Source organism: Herpailurus yagouaroundi, unplaced genomic scaffold (assembly GCF_014898765.1).
Source record: "Herpailurus yagouaroundi ecotype Mexico unplaced genomic scaffold, PumYag 214, whole genome shotgun sequence".
NCBI lineage: Eukaryota > Metazoa > Chordata > Mammalia > Carnivora > Felidae > Herpailurus > Herpailurus yagouaroundi.
Genome location: NW_024412445.1, coordinates 2,575,224 through 2,590,482, shown reverse-complemented (window position 1 = coordinate 2,590,482; position 15,259 = coordinate 2,575,224). Strand labels below are relative to the sequence as shown.

The 15,259-nt window shown below is 49.5% G+C and overlaps 2 protein-coding genes across 3 annotated transcripts in view; one reads left to right on the top strand and one right to left on the bottom strand.

Moving 5' to 3' along the window:
* CUNH7orf57 (chromosome unknown C7orf57 homolog) overlaps positions 1–469 on the bottom strand; it is a 15,747-nt gene extending 15,278 nt beyond the window's left edge. The window contains exon 1 of the mRNA XM_040455034.1: positions 373–469. The gene's annotated coding sequence lies outside the window, so the exon portion shown is untranslated. The remainder of the gene's footprint in view (positions 1–372) is intronic.
* A 2,833-nt stretch (positions 470–3,302) lies between these two features.
* The window catches only part of SUN3 (Sad1 and UNC84 domain containing 3), a 30,620-nt gene continuing 18,663 nt past the window's right edge, over positions 3,303–15,259 (top strand). For both annotated transcript variants that reach the window (XM_040455033.1, XM_040455032.1), the window contains exons 1-3: positions 3,303–3,604; positions 5,885–5,946; positions 12,101–12,204. In XM_040455033.1, coding sequence (XP_040310967.1) covers positions 3,483–3,604; positions 5,885–5,946; positions 12,101–12,204 — 288 coding nt within the window. In that variant the 5' untranslated portion in view covers positions 3,303–3,482. The remainder of the gene's footprint in view (positions 3,605–5,884; positions 5,947–12,100; positions 12,205–15,259) is intronic.

The following is a 15,259-nucleotide window of genomic DNA, read 5'->3' as shown; positions in this document are numbered from 1 at the left end:
ACTCTCGTATACACAGGAGCATATCCATGCCAGGTATACAGCAGAGGGAGGTCTGTGTCCGGTAGTCAGCAGGGGCACACGACACGGGTACACAGCAGGAGTTTATCCACACGGGTATAAGGCAGGGGCACGACGACACGGGTATACAGCAGGAGGCCATCGCGCGGGTATACAGCAGGGGCACGACCACACTGGTATACAGCAGGAGCACATCCACGCCGCCGGGTATACAGCAGGGGCACGTCCATGCGGGTACACAGCTGGGCAGCGTGTGATCGCGTGGCGGCGGGACTCATGCAGGTGGCCAGGTGCTCTCCGGGCACGGGGTGACAGGTGGCCCCCGCCCCGCCCCCTGCCTCCCGCCCCGCTCACCCGCCGGCGGAGGGTCTCCCTGAATGCTGTGCGCACCGCCGGAGACGACTCTGCCCACGGGCGGCTGGGGCCAGCGCAGCCCAGCCCACACTCCCAGCGGGCGCGAAACCACAACAACCTGCGTCGTCCCGGCAACACCCCGGTGGCCAACCGGTGGGCGCGGCGGGAGAGCCCGCAGCCAATCGGAGAAGCCGGGGGTGGGGGGAAAGCAGCCGGCCTATCAAGACCAGGGGCGGAGCGCGGGCCCCTGTCAACCGCCGGGGCCCGGCAGGGGCGGAGCCAGGACGGGGAGGGGGCGGGGGCGGGGGCTGCGGTTGGGGGCGGGGCCGCGCTGCTGGAGGTCGCCCAGGTGCTCCACCCCAGGGAGTTTCCACAAAAAACTAGACCGAGATTTGCTTGTCAATCTCCCGTTTATTTAATGCATTTGTAAAACCAGGAGGAATAGGGGCGCCTGGCTGGCTCAGTGGGAAGAGCATGCGACTCTTGATCTCCTGGTTGTGAGCTTGAGCCCCACGTTGGGTGTAGAGATTACTAAAAAAATAAACTTAAAAAAATAAAAATAAATAAGAGGATGAATAAGTGCCTGGGAAAACGGCAAAGAGCCATTTCTGCTAACCGCCTATGGGTAGTGAAATGATCATGTAAAAGTCCTTCCCCATACCTTCTGTGTTTGAGAGAATTCCTGTTTTGCAAATTGAAAGACACTTTTTAAAAAGCCCTTGGCCACGTTTTCGCCGCAGAGCGTTCATGTTTCTGCGGAACACGTGACCCCAGTGCGAACGCCCCGCCTGGATTTGGGGTCTGCACAGGTGCGCGCGCTGGGACTGACTCGGTGGCGACAAGGTAATTCTTGTGACCGGAACTAACCCTGAGTGCGGTTCACCAGCTCTCAGGTAATGTTGTGATGAATTTTCAGGGTGTGCAGCCCGCCCGGTCATGCGGGTAATCCAGACTTGGCGTTGCGTTGTCACATGTTTGCTCCACTGTGCGCAGAGACCAAGAGTGACAGGGGCTTCCTTTTACTTGTCACAGCATCGTGTGCCGAGGGGATTGTAGGGCCAAGAGAAGGTTGTTTTTGAGAGTAGTTGATCGTAGTACGCCTGAAACGAATTCAACACTGTCTGTTAACTACCCTGGAACTAAAAATTTTAAAGTTTTAGAAATAGGCGTGCCGGGGGTCTCAGGGTGTTAAGCACCTGACTTCTGCTCAGGTCATGATCTTGCAGTTTGTGGGTTCAAGCGTCTCAGAGCCTGGACAGCTCAGAGCCTGGAGCCTGATGCAGATTCTGTGTCTCTCTCTCTCTCTGCCCCTCCCCTGCTTGTGCTCTGTCTCTCTCTCTCAAAAATAAACATTAAAGAGCAAAAAAATAAATATATATATATATAAATAAAAAATTTAAAAATAACCAATAGATAAGTAAGTAAATAATAGTTGATCCTAGTAACTGCAGGGGTCCTGACTAGCCAGTATCTTTGTCTGTTTAAAATTTTTTTAATGTTTATTTATTTTTGAGAGAGAGAGAGACAGAGACAGAGCATGAGTGGGGGAGGGGCAGAGAGAGATGGAGACACAGAATCCGAAGCAGGCTCCAGGCTCTGAGCTGTCAGCACAGAGCCAATGCAGGGCTCGAACTCACAGTGAGATCATGACCTGAACCGAAGTCGGACGCCCAAGTGACTAAGCCACCCAGGTGTCCCAAGTTGTATTATTATATAGTCTATCAGAAACCAATGTTTAGAACAAGAGTTGTAGGGTTTTCTTTTGTATCTCAAAATGAGATGAATTTTTTTTAATTTCTTTTTTTTAGCATTTATTAGTTTTTGAGAGACAGAGAGAGAGAGAGTGAAAGCAGGGGAGAGGGGCCGAGAGAGAGGGAGACACAGAATCCGAAGCAGGCTCCAGGCTCCAAGCTGACTGTCAGCACAGAGCCCGACATGGGGCTCGAACCCATGAACCGTGAGATCATGAGCAGAGCCACCCAGGTGCCCAAGAGATGAATTTTTTTTTATAATAATGTAGTATTTTGCTTCCTTGCCTCATTCCGGGGAGTAGAATGGGTCCTAGTCATTTTAAGAAATACATCAATGTGCCGGCTTCACTTGCAAGGTTTCCAAGGCATGTGCCTGATGGTTAGATCCCAGTCGGGAAGGGGCATCACTGAGGGTGATGAAGACATTGGCATCATTGAGCGTGATGGCAAAGACCAACCATGTGTCATGTCCCACCCTGACCCTGCACCCAAGTTCATATGTTGAAACCTCACCCCCAGTGTGATGTTGTTTGGGGGGGTGGGGCCTGGGGGGGGTGACCAGGTCAGGAATGGGGTGATTGTCACGCCGTGGTTTCATGTTTCTTGAGTTTGAGCCCTACATCGGGCTCTGCACTGTCAGCAGAGAGCCTGCTTGGGGTCCCCTCTCTCTCCTTCTCTGTCTGCCCCTCCCCTGCTCGAGCTCTCTCATTCTCTCAATAGTAAATAAACATCAGAAAAAAAAAAAAGCTGAGAAAGGTCATTTAAGTTGAAATCATACACACACCGTTATGTTATTCAAGGATACATATTTGTGTGATAACATTTTTAGAACCACATGGGAATTGTGCATAGCAGGGTCCAGATGGTGGTCACCCGTGGGAAGGAATGGAGAGGCGTGCGATTGGGGAGTGATGTTTTGGGGTCTCCCATTGTGTTTGCGGTATTTCACTTGGGAAAAACTCTTGAAGCAAACACAGCAGATTCCTGATTTGTGGCGGCAGAGAGGAGGGTACAGGGGGACCTTAGCACGACACGGGCTGCTCGGAAGGCATCGCAGTAAAGCACGTACATGTCGCTCAGGAGGACCCAGTGACGGGTGGGGTGTGGCTGCAGGTGCACCAGCTGACCCGGCCATTAGGCCATTATGATGTGTCACAGAAGGTGATGTAACAGGAGAGTGTTCAGCATTTCTACATTTGCTCACTCACGGTGTCTCCCTCCAAGGTGTCTTACCCGGGATGTAAGACAAGAAACGGAGCAAAACCCTCTCCGTAGAGCGTCATGCTGTCCGTAAAGTAGGAAAGAGCCAGCGAACGCCGTCCTTCCTTCCCCCGGCTCCCTGCCACCTCGTGGGGGGAAATGAGCGGAAGGCCGAAGCCAAGAAGGGGGGCCAGGTTTTTTAGAGGTCATTCTGAAGAAGCCAGCGTCAGCGGTGGACTCAGTGATGTGCTCCGGGGGCACGGACGACCTGACTTCAGTGGGTATGCAACTGAATGATTGCACCTTTGCAGAATGATTTCCACGAGGTCTTATGTTCCACATCCCACGTGCCAGGCGTACTCTGTTTACTAGGAAAATAACCCAGCAAAACTCGTGTCCTTTTTAGAGAGAGGCCTTTCCAAAGGTCTCCTCTGTAGGTTTCTCTAGACCACAGGACTTCCCGTGGGATGCTGGGTCCATGCTACGCAGGAGTTACTTTGATTCCATACAGCCAACTGGGGACAAGGGTTGTGAACGAGAAGCCATTGTTTTAGAAGAATGAACCAGGGGCTCCTGGGTGGTTCACTTGGTTGAGCATCTGACTCTTGATTTCATCTCGGGTCATGATCTCACGGTTTGTGGGTTGGAACCCCGCATCGGGCTCTGCGCTGACCATGTGGATCCTGCTTGGGATCCTCTCTCTCCCTCTCTCTCTGTCCCTCCCCTACGCGTGCTCTCTCTCTCTCTCTCTCTCTCAAAATAAATACACTTTAAAAAAAAAACAAAAGAATGAGCCATAGGAGCAGCAAGGTTAGTATTTTAGTTTATGAACTTAGAGATGATTCCTGTTTTTGCCTAGCTGGTCCATTCTCTGGATGGACCATTCACTTAGCACCGCGGTTTAGGACCCCAGACACAGAGCACGTTTATTCCATCCTTAGGTAAGACGTGACCGCACGGCTAGGGGGCAAGCATTTTAAGCCCAATAACTGTGTCCTCACAGGAAGAGGCAACAGGGAAGCTGTGCCCACTTGGGTAAGCCAAGACCCAAGCCCCCTTACCTGCCCCTTGTGCACTGCCTGCGGGGGTGGGGCAGGGGGAGCAGAAATGAAAAGGAACAAAGCGGCCGTGCCAGCGGTAACAGCAGAGCCCTTGCACAGGAACAAACCTGTCAGTGAAAATGAGGCAGGGCCACAAAGTCATGATACAAGAAGCCAGCACATGACAGTTACACCGAAAGGTAGCAAAGCACCCTCGCTCCCGCGCCCCGCAGATGGCAGGGCTCCGCAGGCCAGGAAAGGCAGCCAAGGGGCTTTGGAAAGCAGAGTCTCACAGCCAGGATGGTAACGAAACACATAATTAACCTTTGGCGAATGTGGTAACGTGGTCCTTTTCATTCAATTCAGCCCATCAGGCGGGCTCACCTGAGCTGTAAATCCATCTTTGAATGATTCTTTGGGCAGTGGACCCCCCACATGACCGATGAGTGATATTGAAAGAGGAGGTGGTTTCAAAATACACTTCCCTGGGGGCGCCTGGGTGGTTCAGTCGGTTAAGCATCTAACTCTTGATTTCGGCTCAGGTCGTGATCTCACGGTTCCTGAGTTTGAGCCTCGTGTCGGGCTCTGCGTTGACAGTGCAGAGCCTGCTTGGGATTCTCTCTCTCTCTCTCTCTCTCAATCTGTCAAAATAAATAAATAATCATTTTTTTTTTTTTTTAATTTACAAAAAAAGATGCGCTCTCCAGGAGGGAAAGGAGTTGGGAAAACCTTCTGGGTTGGGGGGGCACAGTCTAACCGCCCTGGATAGCCAATAAGCAGGGCTGGTATTTGCAGAGAAATAAGGTATCAAAGACCCTACCCTGGGGGGAGTTGGCTGGCTTGTTCTAGTCTCTCCTGCGGTATTTGAGTGGATCTGAGCTGCTCCTGACAGCACAGCTCAGGACCAGATCGCTGACAGGGTGAGTCGGTACATCGCTTAAATGGTCACCAGACTCACCCAAAATTAGCACAGGTTTACTGTCATTTGTGCATAAAGTTAAAGAAAGAGCAAGGACACCTGGGTGGCTCAGTTGGTTAAGCAGCCGACTTTGGCTCAGGTCATGATCTCGAGGTTCCTGAGTTTGAGCCCCACGTTGGGCTCTGTGCTGACAGTCAGCTTGGAGCCTGGAGCCTCCTTCGGATTCTGTGTCTCCCTCTCTCTCTGCCCCTCCTCCTCTCCTTCTACGTGCAGACGACACAGATAACCCTTTCTACTTTCTTCTGTGTTAGTATCTAGGCACACGTGGAAAGGTCCAGACATACACAAGACGTAAAAACCAGCGTAACCGTAACATGTGTGAAAGTGAGGGATGTGGATATCTGTTCAAGTATGTTGATATACCATCCCGGAAATTTTTTTATCCCTCAATTCCTGAGATTGGATTAGGAACTGAATTAGTTCGCAAGACTCAACCTAGAATAAGCACATTTGTGGACTTGGTTGTGGTGGTTAGTTTCGAGTTCAAGTTACAGGTTAGTGGGTCTCTACCGTTAAGTTCTGTTTGTTTTTCTCCTTTCTAGGTTAACCCAGTCATGGAAGATTGTCATAAGCACAGTGTCCATGGTGACCCTTCTTCTTATAGGTAAGTCTTACTAAGTAATCGTCCTGAAAGCCAGGTCACGGGACGTTTCTGTGTGGGGAGGGTGACCTCGGTGGAATGACTCATGTTTGTAAAGAAATGCCAAAGAAAGTCCTGGAAGTAAGTAAATGCTACAGATAAATGTGCAACAAAGACATCATCCCAGGGGTGAAGAAATGGCTGAACGTGCAGTTTGCAGCTTTCAGACTGAGAGTATCATGCATCACGACCCCTGGTGCACTGGAAAATTGCTCTTTGACAACTTTCTTTGGCATTTCAAGACAACTTGAACCACGGGAAAATCAAGGTTCCAACCCAGTTATTGCCGGGATTGCTATCTTATGACATGGCAGGATGCTGGGTGCCATTTTGTCATCATTGCATGTGGCTTCCTGGATGGCTGGGCTGTCCTGATGCTGTGCCTGCCTGAGGTCCAAGCTCCTTCTCTTGGTTGCGTTTTCACGCACCTGCTGTGCCCCGCCCAGCTCCGCAGACCTCTATGTAGACCGAACCCTGAATATTCTGGTTCTTCTGGGAACCGCTCCCTGGAAGCTTTGCTGCTTGTCCCCATCACTGCTGCCCTGGGGCCATTCCACTCAGCTGGACATCCCCACCTTGCTGCAGTGGGATGTAGGCGACATTTCCCCAGGCACGACCCCAGACCACATGAAGGGAAGTGTCACGAGTGCTTGGTGTGGGCAGCAGAGATGTCTGCACTCAGGGTTTTCCGCATCTGGGAAATTGTACCCCACATTCTTGTGACATCCTTTGAGATGGAAATCCATGCATCTTCACAGCAGATGCCAGCTGCTTCTTTGTATGTCCCCACTGCAGTCTTGCACCTTGCCCACCAATGTTGCAGACCCATCTTAGATGCCACGGATGTAAGTGGTTTCGGTGGACTTAACCGGACTTGGGTTCTCTTTCTTTTTGTGGAGCTGAAATCCTCCGGATGTGAAATTAACCATCATAATGTGAGAAGTTCAGTGGCTGTCTCGGGGCTGTGCAGCCACCACTCTTAATTTGTGGACATTTTCACCACCCCAAAAGGAAGCCCGTGCCCACTGACCGCTTGGCCCCCCCCCCCGTTTTCCCTCTCCCAGCCCTGGCAACACTACTCTTCTCTCTGTCTGTGGATTTCGTGTTCTGAATATAAACAGAATTACACAACATGTGACCTTCTTGTCTGGCTTCTGTCATTAAACCTGATGTTTTTCAGGTTCATCCACATTGTAGACAAGTCAGTATTTCATTCCTTTTTGTGGCTGAATCATATTCCACCGTGTGGATAGACCGCAGTCTAGTCGACTATTAATGGGCCAGGATTGTGTCCCCCTTTTGGCTGTTGTGGGCAGTGTGGCTCTGAACATATGTGCATGTGTACTTGTCTGAATCCCTGGTTTCAATTTTTGGGGGTGCTTGCCTTCTGGTAACTTGCTGGGGAGGAGCTGCCTAACTGTCTTCCACAGCAGGTGCACCATTTCACAATCCCACCAGCCGCACATGACTGTCCTGCTCCCCCCACATCCTTGTCAACACTTGTTGTTCTCTGGTTTCTGGAGCAAAGCCATCTTGGTGAATGTGAAGCGCTTTTGTGGTTTTGGTTTATATTTCCTGAATGACTAATGCCTTTTCATGTGCTTCTTTGTCATCCATACATCTTCTTTGGAGAGATATCTACTCAAGTCCTTGGCCCATTTTGTGATTGGGTCCTTTGTCTCTTGGATGATGAGTTGTAAGTGTTCTTTATATATTCTGGCTACTAGACCCTTCTCAGATATGTGATTTGCAAATATTTCCCTTCATTCTCTTGGTTGTCCTTTTGCCTTTTACATAATGTCCCTTTAAAAAAAAATGTGTGTTTATTTTGAGAGAGAGAGAACTTGAGCAGGGGAGGGGCAGACAGAGAGAGAGAAACCAAGAGTCAGATGCTCAATCTGCTGAGCCACCCAGGCACCCCTTAACAATAGGAAGTGTTCTGACCCATGAACATGGGTTGTTTTAACACTTATATCTTTGTTCATTTCTTCTAGCAATGTTTTATAGTTTTCAGTGTGGGTTGGAGAATGAATCTCTTGTAAGCAGTATATAGTTGGACAGTGTTTTCAAATCTATTTTGCGAGTCTCTGACTTTTGACTGGAGAGTTTAACCCATTTACATGTATGGGGGATAAGCTTCAGAATTCCCTGAGCCTGCACTGATGGGTTAACAAGGCATAAAGAATTACAAACCTATAGGATGCTCACACCCAAGTTTGGGTAAACGAGATTAGGTAAATAGGTATAGAGAGGGCGGGGCAAACACCCCAATATAGAACAAAGGTATACAAGGTAACCAAGGGCAGAAGTCCCCCCCCCCCCACTTAGTACTAGAGCAGAAAGCTGCTTTCACAGGAAGGAAGGACCAAATTAGGTAAACAGGTAAACCGGGCTATGTGTGATGCCACCCTGAGCGGAGCTAATTAACAAAAGAAAGGTGCTTGTTGACTCATCAGTGCAGGCTCAGGGAACTCCGAAGCTTATTTGTAAAGTAATTACTGATAAGGAAGGATTTCTACCATTTTGCCAGTTTTTTCTCTGTCTTATACCTTCTCTGTTCCTCATTCCATCCATTATTGCCTTCTGTGTTTAATTGATTTTTTGTAGTTGACTGTGTGTGTGTGTGTGTGTGTGTGTGTGTGTGTGTGTGTGTGTGTTTTAAGTAGGCTTCATGCCCAGCGCAGAGCCCAACATGGAGTTTGAACTCATGACACTGAGATCAAGACCTGAGCTGTGGGATCAGGAGTTGGACGCTTAACAGACTGAGCCACCCGGGCACCCCTGTAGCGTGCTGTTTTGATCCTCATTTCGTTTTGTGTACATTTTTTTAGATATTTTCTTAGTGGTCACCCTGGAGATCACAGCGAATGTTCTCAATCGGTGGCAATAAAGCTTCAATTGATAGCCACTTGGCTTCAACAGCATATAAGTACTCTGCTTGTTCAACTTTCTCCCTCCCTCCTTCGTGTTATTGTCAAAAATTAATTCTTTGTACACTGTGTACCCATTTATCTTTTTAACCGTGTCAAAATTAAAAACAAGAGTTACAGCGCAAGACTACCGTAACCCTGGCTTTTATGTTTACTCATGTAGTTAGCTTTCCCGGAAACACTGATTTCTTCATATGACATTTCCTCTGTCGTGTCTGTTTTCACTTTGGCCGGAGAGACTCCCTCCAGCATTTCTTGTAGGGCAGATATTCTGGCAAGAGCTCCTTCAGCTTTTATTTACCTGGGAACGCCTTAACTTCCTCTCTAATTTGTTGTTTGCGTGTTTGTTTGTTTGTGTTTTTTAAAAAGTTATTTATTATTTTTGAGAGAGAGCAAGTTGGGGAGGGGCAGAGAGAGAGGGAGACATGGAATCTGAAGCAGGATCTGACAGCTCAGAGCCTGACGTGGGGCTGGGACTCACAAAACGTGAGATCATGACCTGAGCCTAGGTCAGATGCTTAAATGACTGAGCCTCCACAGGTTTCCTCTCCATCTTGAAGGGTAGTTTTGCTGGATGGAGGAGATCTCGGTTGGCGGTTTTCTTTTTCCTTTCCGCACGTTAAATATGCCCCTGCCTGGTTGCCGTGGTTTTTGCTGAGAAATGTGATGATCCTCTTATTGAGGGTTCCTTGTACATCGCAAGTAGTGTGCGTTCAAGATTCTCTGCCTTTGACTTTGGACTGACTCATTATAGCGTGTCTTGGTGCGGTGCGTCGTTGAGTTTATCCTAGTTAGAGTTTGTTGAGTTTCTTGAATGTGTAGATTTATGCTTTTCATCGAACTGGGGAGTTTTCAGCTGTTATATCTTCCCGTCTTCTTTCTGTCCCTGTGTCTCGTGACTGTTCTGGAACTCTGGAAGTCTATATGCATATGTATGAGGGTGTCCTGCGGGGCTCCTAGGCTCTGGTTTCTGTATTCTTGTTTCCCCGCTGCTGCTCCTCAGGCTCCGTGACTCCGATCATCTGATCCTGATCCTTGAGCCCATTGATTCTTTCTTCCACCTGCTCAAGGCTGTCGAGCCCTCCGGTGAATTGTTCATTTCAGTTATTGTGCTTTTTAGCTCCAGAACTTATATTTGGTTCCCTTTATAATTTTTCTGTCGTTATTCTCATTTCATTCATGTATCATTTCTTTGGATTTCTTTCATTCTTTGTCCTGGATTTCCTTTAGTTTTTTTAGCATATTTAAGACCGTTGATTTGAAGGTTTTATTTAGTAACTCCAAAAAGTCCAACATTTGGACTTTCTTAGGGATGGCTTCGGTCATTTTTTTTCCCATTGGCTGGACTTGTGTGTTTCTTCGTGTGCCTTGTAGTTTTGTGTTGGAAACTGGACATTTCAGTATTTCATTATTTTTATTGTTTTAAGTTTATTTATTTATTTATTTAAAAAAAGTTTTTTAATGTTTATTTATTTTTGACAGAGAGAGTGTGAGATGGAGCATGAGCGGGGGAGGGGCAGAGAGAGAGGGAGACACAGAGTCTGAAACAGGCTCCAGGCTCTGAGTTGTCAGCACAGAGCCCGACGCAGGGCTTGAACTCACAGACCGTGAGATCATGACCTGAGCCGAAGTCGGACGCTCAACCGACTGAACCACCCAGGCACCCCTATTTATTTATTTTGAGAGAGAGAGGACAGAGACAGACAGAGTGAGAGTGCGTGCACACCCAATATCAGGGGAGGGACAGAGAGAGAGAGAGAGAGAGAGAGAAGGAGAGAGAGAGAATCCCAAGCAGGGTCCATGCCATCAGCATAGACCCTGATGTGGCTCAAACTCTCGAACTGTGAGATCATGACCTGAGCTGAAATCGAGTTGGACACTCAACTGACTGAGCCCCGAGGCGCTCAAAATTTTAATGTGGTGACTCAGGAGTCAGATGTCCCCCCATTCCCCAAGGATTGTTGTTATTCCTTGTTGGGGGTCATGGCCATTGGCTTAGTGATGGTCGCTGTTTGGTATCTCAGGGGACAATGAGTGACGTGACACAGTTCCTGGAGTCACTGAGAGACAGCGCGAGGAGGGCCCTCCATGCCTCGATCCTGTGGCTCTAAGCTGGGGCGCTCTCTCAGTACGCCGATCCCCCACACTGCCGGCTTAGCCGTCACCTCCTGCTCACACAGAGCCCGCAGGGCCACCAGAGGTGCAAGTGTGGGATCGTGTCTACGGTCTGTCCTAAACATGTGTTCCGTGCTGGACGTGCACGGTGCTGCACCTTTTCCCTTCCAAGCCCTTATTCCCACAAGAGACTGCCTCCTCTCACTTCTCCCTCCCACACTCTTGGGTCTGTCTGTCTGTCACTTGTCCCATTCACCATCCCTTTCCCAGGTGGGCAAGGCCAGTTTATGTCCTTAAATCTTTTAACAGACATCACAGCCTACCAGAAACCCCTTCTAGCCCAAGGAAGCAGGAACGCCAGGCAGGTCAGAACTCACCGTCTGTTTTAAGAACAAATCGGTATTAGTTGTCCCTCCCACCCCCCAGGAATGTTCCCTGCCATCCTGCAGCCCTGCCCTCATGCTGGGGAATGGAGGGTGGCAGGCAGGGGAGCGGAAGTCCCACACTGCCCCTTAACAAAAATAATCTGCTTTTTTCTTCAGTCCTCTAGTTGCTTTAAGTTTGGGATTAGATTTCGGAGTCCAAAAATTGTTGGTCCTGTTTGCCTTTGCCAGTATCTGGACACTTCAAGGGAGAACTGATTTTGTGAAGCACCCAATATTGCCATTTTCCATACTGTCACCCAAGTATCTGATATTCTTTTTATTTTTTTTAATGTTGATTTATTTATTTATTTTTGCACGTGGGAGAGAGAGAGAGAGAGAGAGAGCGTGAGCTCACACACACAAGCACGGGGCAGGGGGCGGGCAAAGAGAGAGAGAAAGAGAATCCCAAGCAGGCTCCGCACTGTCAGCACAGAGCCTGATGTGGGGCTTGAACCCATGAACTATGAAATCATAACCTGAGCCAAAACTAAGAGTTGGACGCTTAACCAACTGAGCCACCCAGGGGCCCCCAATATTCTTTTTAACATTGTATGTATCCTTCACACTTAGAGAAATTCCTATAAATACGTGCAAAACATCATAAATGTTTGCAAACTCTTTAATCAGAGTTGGTATTTTCTTTAACAGGGCTTGGGAATCACATGTGGCTGAAAGAAACGGAGTTTCCTCAGAAATCCAGTCACTTTTATGCTCTAATTGCAGAATGCGGTTCCAGACTTTATAATTACCAGGTGATCTTTTGTTAAGTCATTTTGTATGTCACTCGTTTAAAACTTAGTACGCCAGATTAGATATTCACATGCAAACAAAGGTAACATTTGTTTTGCATGTGAATATCTAATGGAAATAACATAGGGATCAACGTTCTAGTAAGTGGCTTTCTGGCTGAGAGACCCTGCAAATTCGCCCAGCCTCTGATCCCCTCGGGCTCTTGCCATAGACTGAATGTTTGTGACCTCTGGTCCGCCCTGTTTCTTCCCGTCTGCAATGAGGTGTCTATCCTGTGCCTGTCCCATTGCTGATTTCACACAGAACACGTTTGATTCCACAGTTTCACAGCTGGAAGGAAATTTGCTTCTAGGATCTCTGACTTAGATGCTATTTTGATGAGGCTGTGAACTTTGTTTTTTATTTATTTTTTTAAATTTTTTTTTAGTTTATTTTTTTTGAGACAGAGAGGGACACAGCATGAGCAGGGCAGGGGCAGAGATAGAGGGAGACACAGAATGTGAAGCAGGCTCCAGGCTCTGAGCTGTCCGCACAGAGCCCGACGCGGGGCTCGAACTCACGAACTGTGAGATCATGACCTGAGCCGAAGTCGGACGACTGAGCCACCCAAGCGCCCTGAGGCTGTGAACTTTAGACTTTTCAGTTCAGGCTGGAATGAACTAAGACTTTGGAGACTATTGGGACAGAACAGACGTATTTTGCACCCGCAAAGGACATTCATTTGGGATGCCGGGTCAGAATGCCACAGACTGAGTGCTCCCTCCCAGTTGAAACCCAAGCCCCAGGTACGTGGAGGAGGGGCCTTTGGCCTTTGGGTGAGGCCATGGGGAGACCCCAGACCGCTCCCAGACCGTCGCTCCACCATGTGAGGACACAGCAAGGAGACGCTAAGAACCAGGAAGTAGTTCTCACCAGACGCTCAGTCTGCCGGCCTTGAACTCAGACGTCCAGCCTCCAGGACCGTGAGAAATCGGTGTCCGTTGTTCATCAGCCCCCAGTGTCCAGGGTGTTCTGTCACAACACCTGAGCTAAGGCAGCTCCTCAGGGGAAGCCCCAGCACGTAGAAAATGGCAAATCATGTTAGCCACTGCCTGACACTCTAGATGGGCCAGCCTCCCCTTTGTCCCGAAGCCAGTTTGATCTCAGTGGGCTTAGACTGAGGCCAGACACGGGTGTCCCCTCTCTGGCCCACCCGCCTCTGCCTCTCCTGCATTCCAGCCCGGGTCTCGCCAACCCCACGCGCTGGTCTCCAAAGACCAGAGCAGAGAAGAATGACAGGAGCCGGGTGAGCCACTGCTCCGCGGAAAGAAGGCCAGACCGACGGACTCCACCCCGTCAGTGACCTTGCACCTGATTTCGTGGCCACTTCCCTTGGAGACCCCGTTTCCCGGCTCAGCCAGCAGCCGCTGGAGCCCAGTGTGTCTGGTCGTGTGGGGTCCCTACACGGGGAGAGGGTGCTGGTTGGGTCCCCTCCGCATTCCAACCCAGTGAGGGCCGTTCCCTGGGAAGTTCATAGGTTGAAACCTGGAATCGCTCCCAGTCGCAAGGAAGCTACCTTTCTGCAAACACTGAGGATCTGTGTATCCTGGGTGCCTGGGTCCGGATGAAAGAACACAAGGAAACCTCACAAGGAAGGCCAGCCTGAGGAATCCCCTCTACCACGTGGTCCTCACATCAAAGACCAGGATCCCAGGGGCTCCTGGGTGGCTCAGTCGGTTGGGTGTCCGACTTCGACTCAGGTCATGATCTCACGGTTCGTGGGTTCGAGCCCCGCGTTGGGCTCCGTGCTGACAGCTTGGAGCCTGGAGCCTGCTTCAGATTCTGTGTCTCCCTCTCTCTCTGCCTCTCCCCTGCTCACACTCTGTTTCTCTCTGTCTCTCAACAATAAATAGTAAACATTAAAAAATTAAAAACTGGAACTGGGGCCAGATAGTCAGGTTATCACCAGGGAACAGAGATGAGAATTTGGCGTGGACAACAGAGAATTCAGCGGTTACTGCCAATTTGGGATTAACTCCTATTTCGATGGCTAATTCTGTGGGTCAACTTCGCTAGGCTATGTGCCCAGATGTTTGACCAAACACTAGTCTAGATGTTGTTGTGAAGGTATTTTTTGATGTGATTAACATCAAGCTGACAGGCTGTGAGTAAAGCAAATTATCCTCCATCATGTGGGTGGGCCACACCCAACCAGTTGAAGGTCTTAAGAGAAAAAGGAAGAAATTCTGTCTCCAAACAGCCTTCAGACTTGAGCTACAATATGAGCCCTTCTCTGGGCCTCCAGGATGCCAACCTCCCCTGCAGATGCTAGACTTGCCAGCCTCCCCAATTGTGTGTCTTTCCCTCTCTCTCCTGACCCTGGTTCTGTTTCTCTGGAGAACCCGGCCTCATACACTCAAATTCCCCTGGCAGTTTCTGCCAGGGCTTTGCCTGTGGTGTTCTGCCCAGGTCTTGCAGGGGGGGTCTCCTCTCTGACTTTCCAGCCCAGCCCAAGTGTCCTCTCCTCAGAGAGCCTTCTGCGGCCAGCTAGACTGCCCATGAACTTGCCCTGCACATCCCAGCCTCCACTTTGCCGTGGATGCTTGGTTGACTTGCAGAGCCTCTTCCTGCCCCTCCGATCCTCCTACTGGAAGGTAACAAGCAAGAAGCTTGTCCAGAGCCTAACGTGGTCCCCAGCCACACAGGGGGCTCACTAGATACCAACACGAAAAATGAAGGTCTCTTTTCAAAAGACATTCTTCCCTTCCGCGTCTCAGTTTGGAGGCAGACAGCACACCCAGCAGCGCCTTCCCCCTAAAAGTGCCTCCGGCTGAGCACCTAGAGCGTGTGCCTCATGAGGACAGGGTTTCTCTATGGTCACACTATTGACCAGTGTTACCTTGTCTTACACACAGGAGAAAGCCCTGTTAGAAATCGCATGACACTGACTGGGGCTTATTTCTGGGTGACTACTTTCTATGTTTATTTATTTTTGAGAGAGAGAGATAACCAGCCCGGGAGGGGCAGAGGGGGAGGGGGACACAGAATCCCAAGCAGGCTCCATGCTGGCAGCGTGGA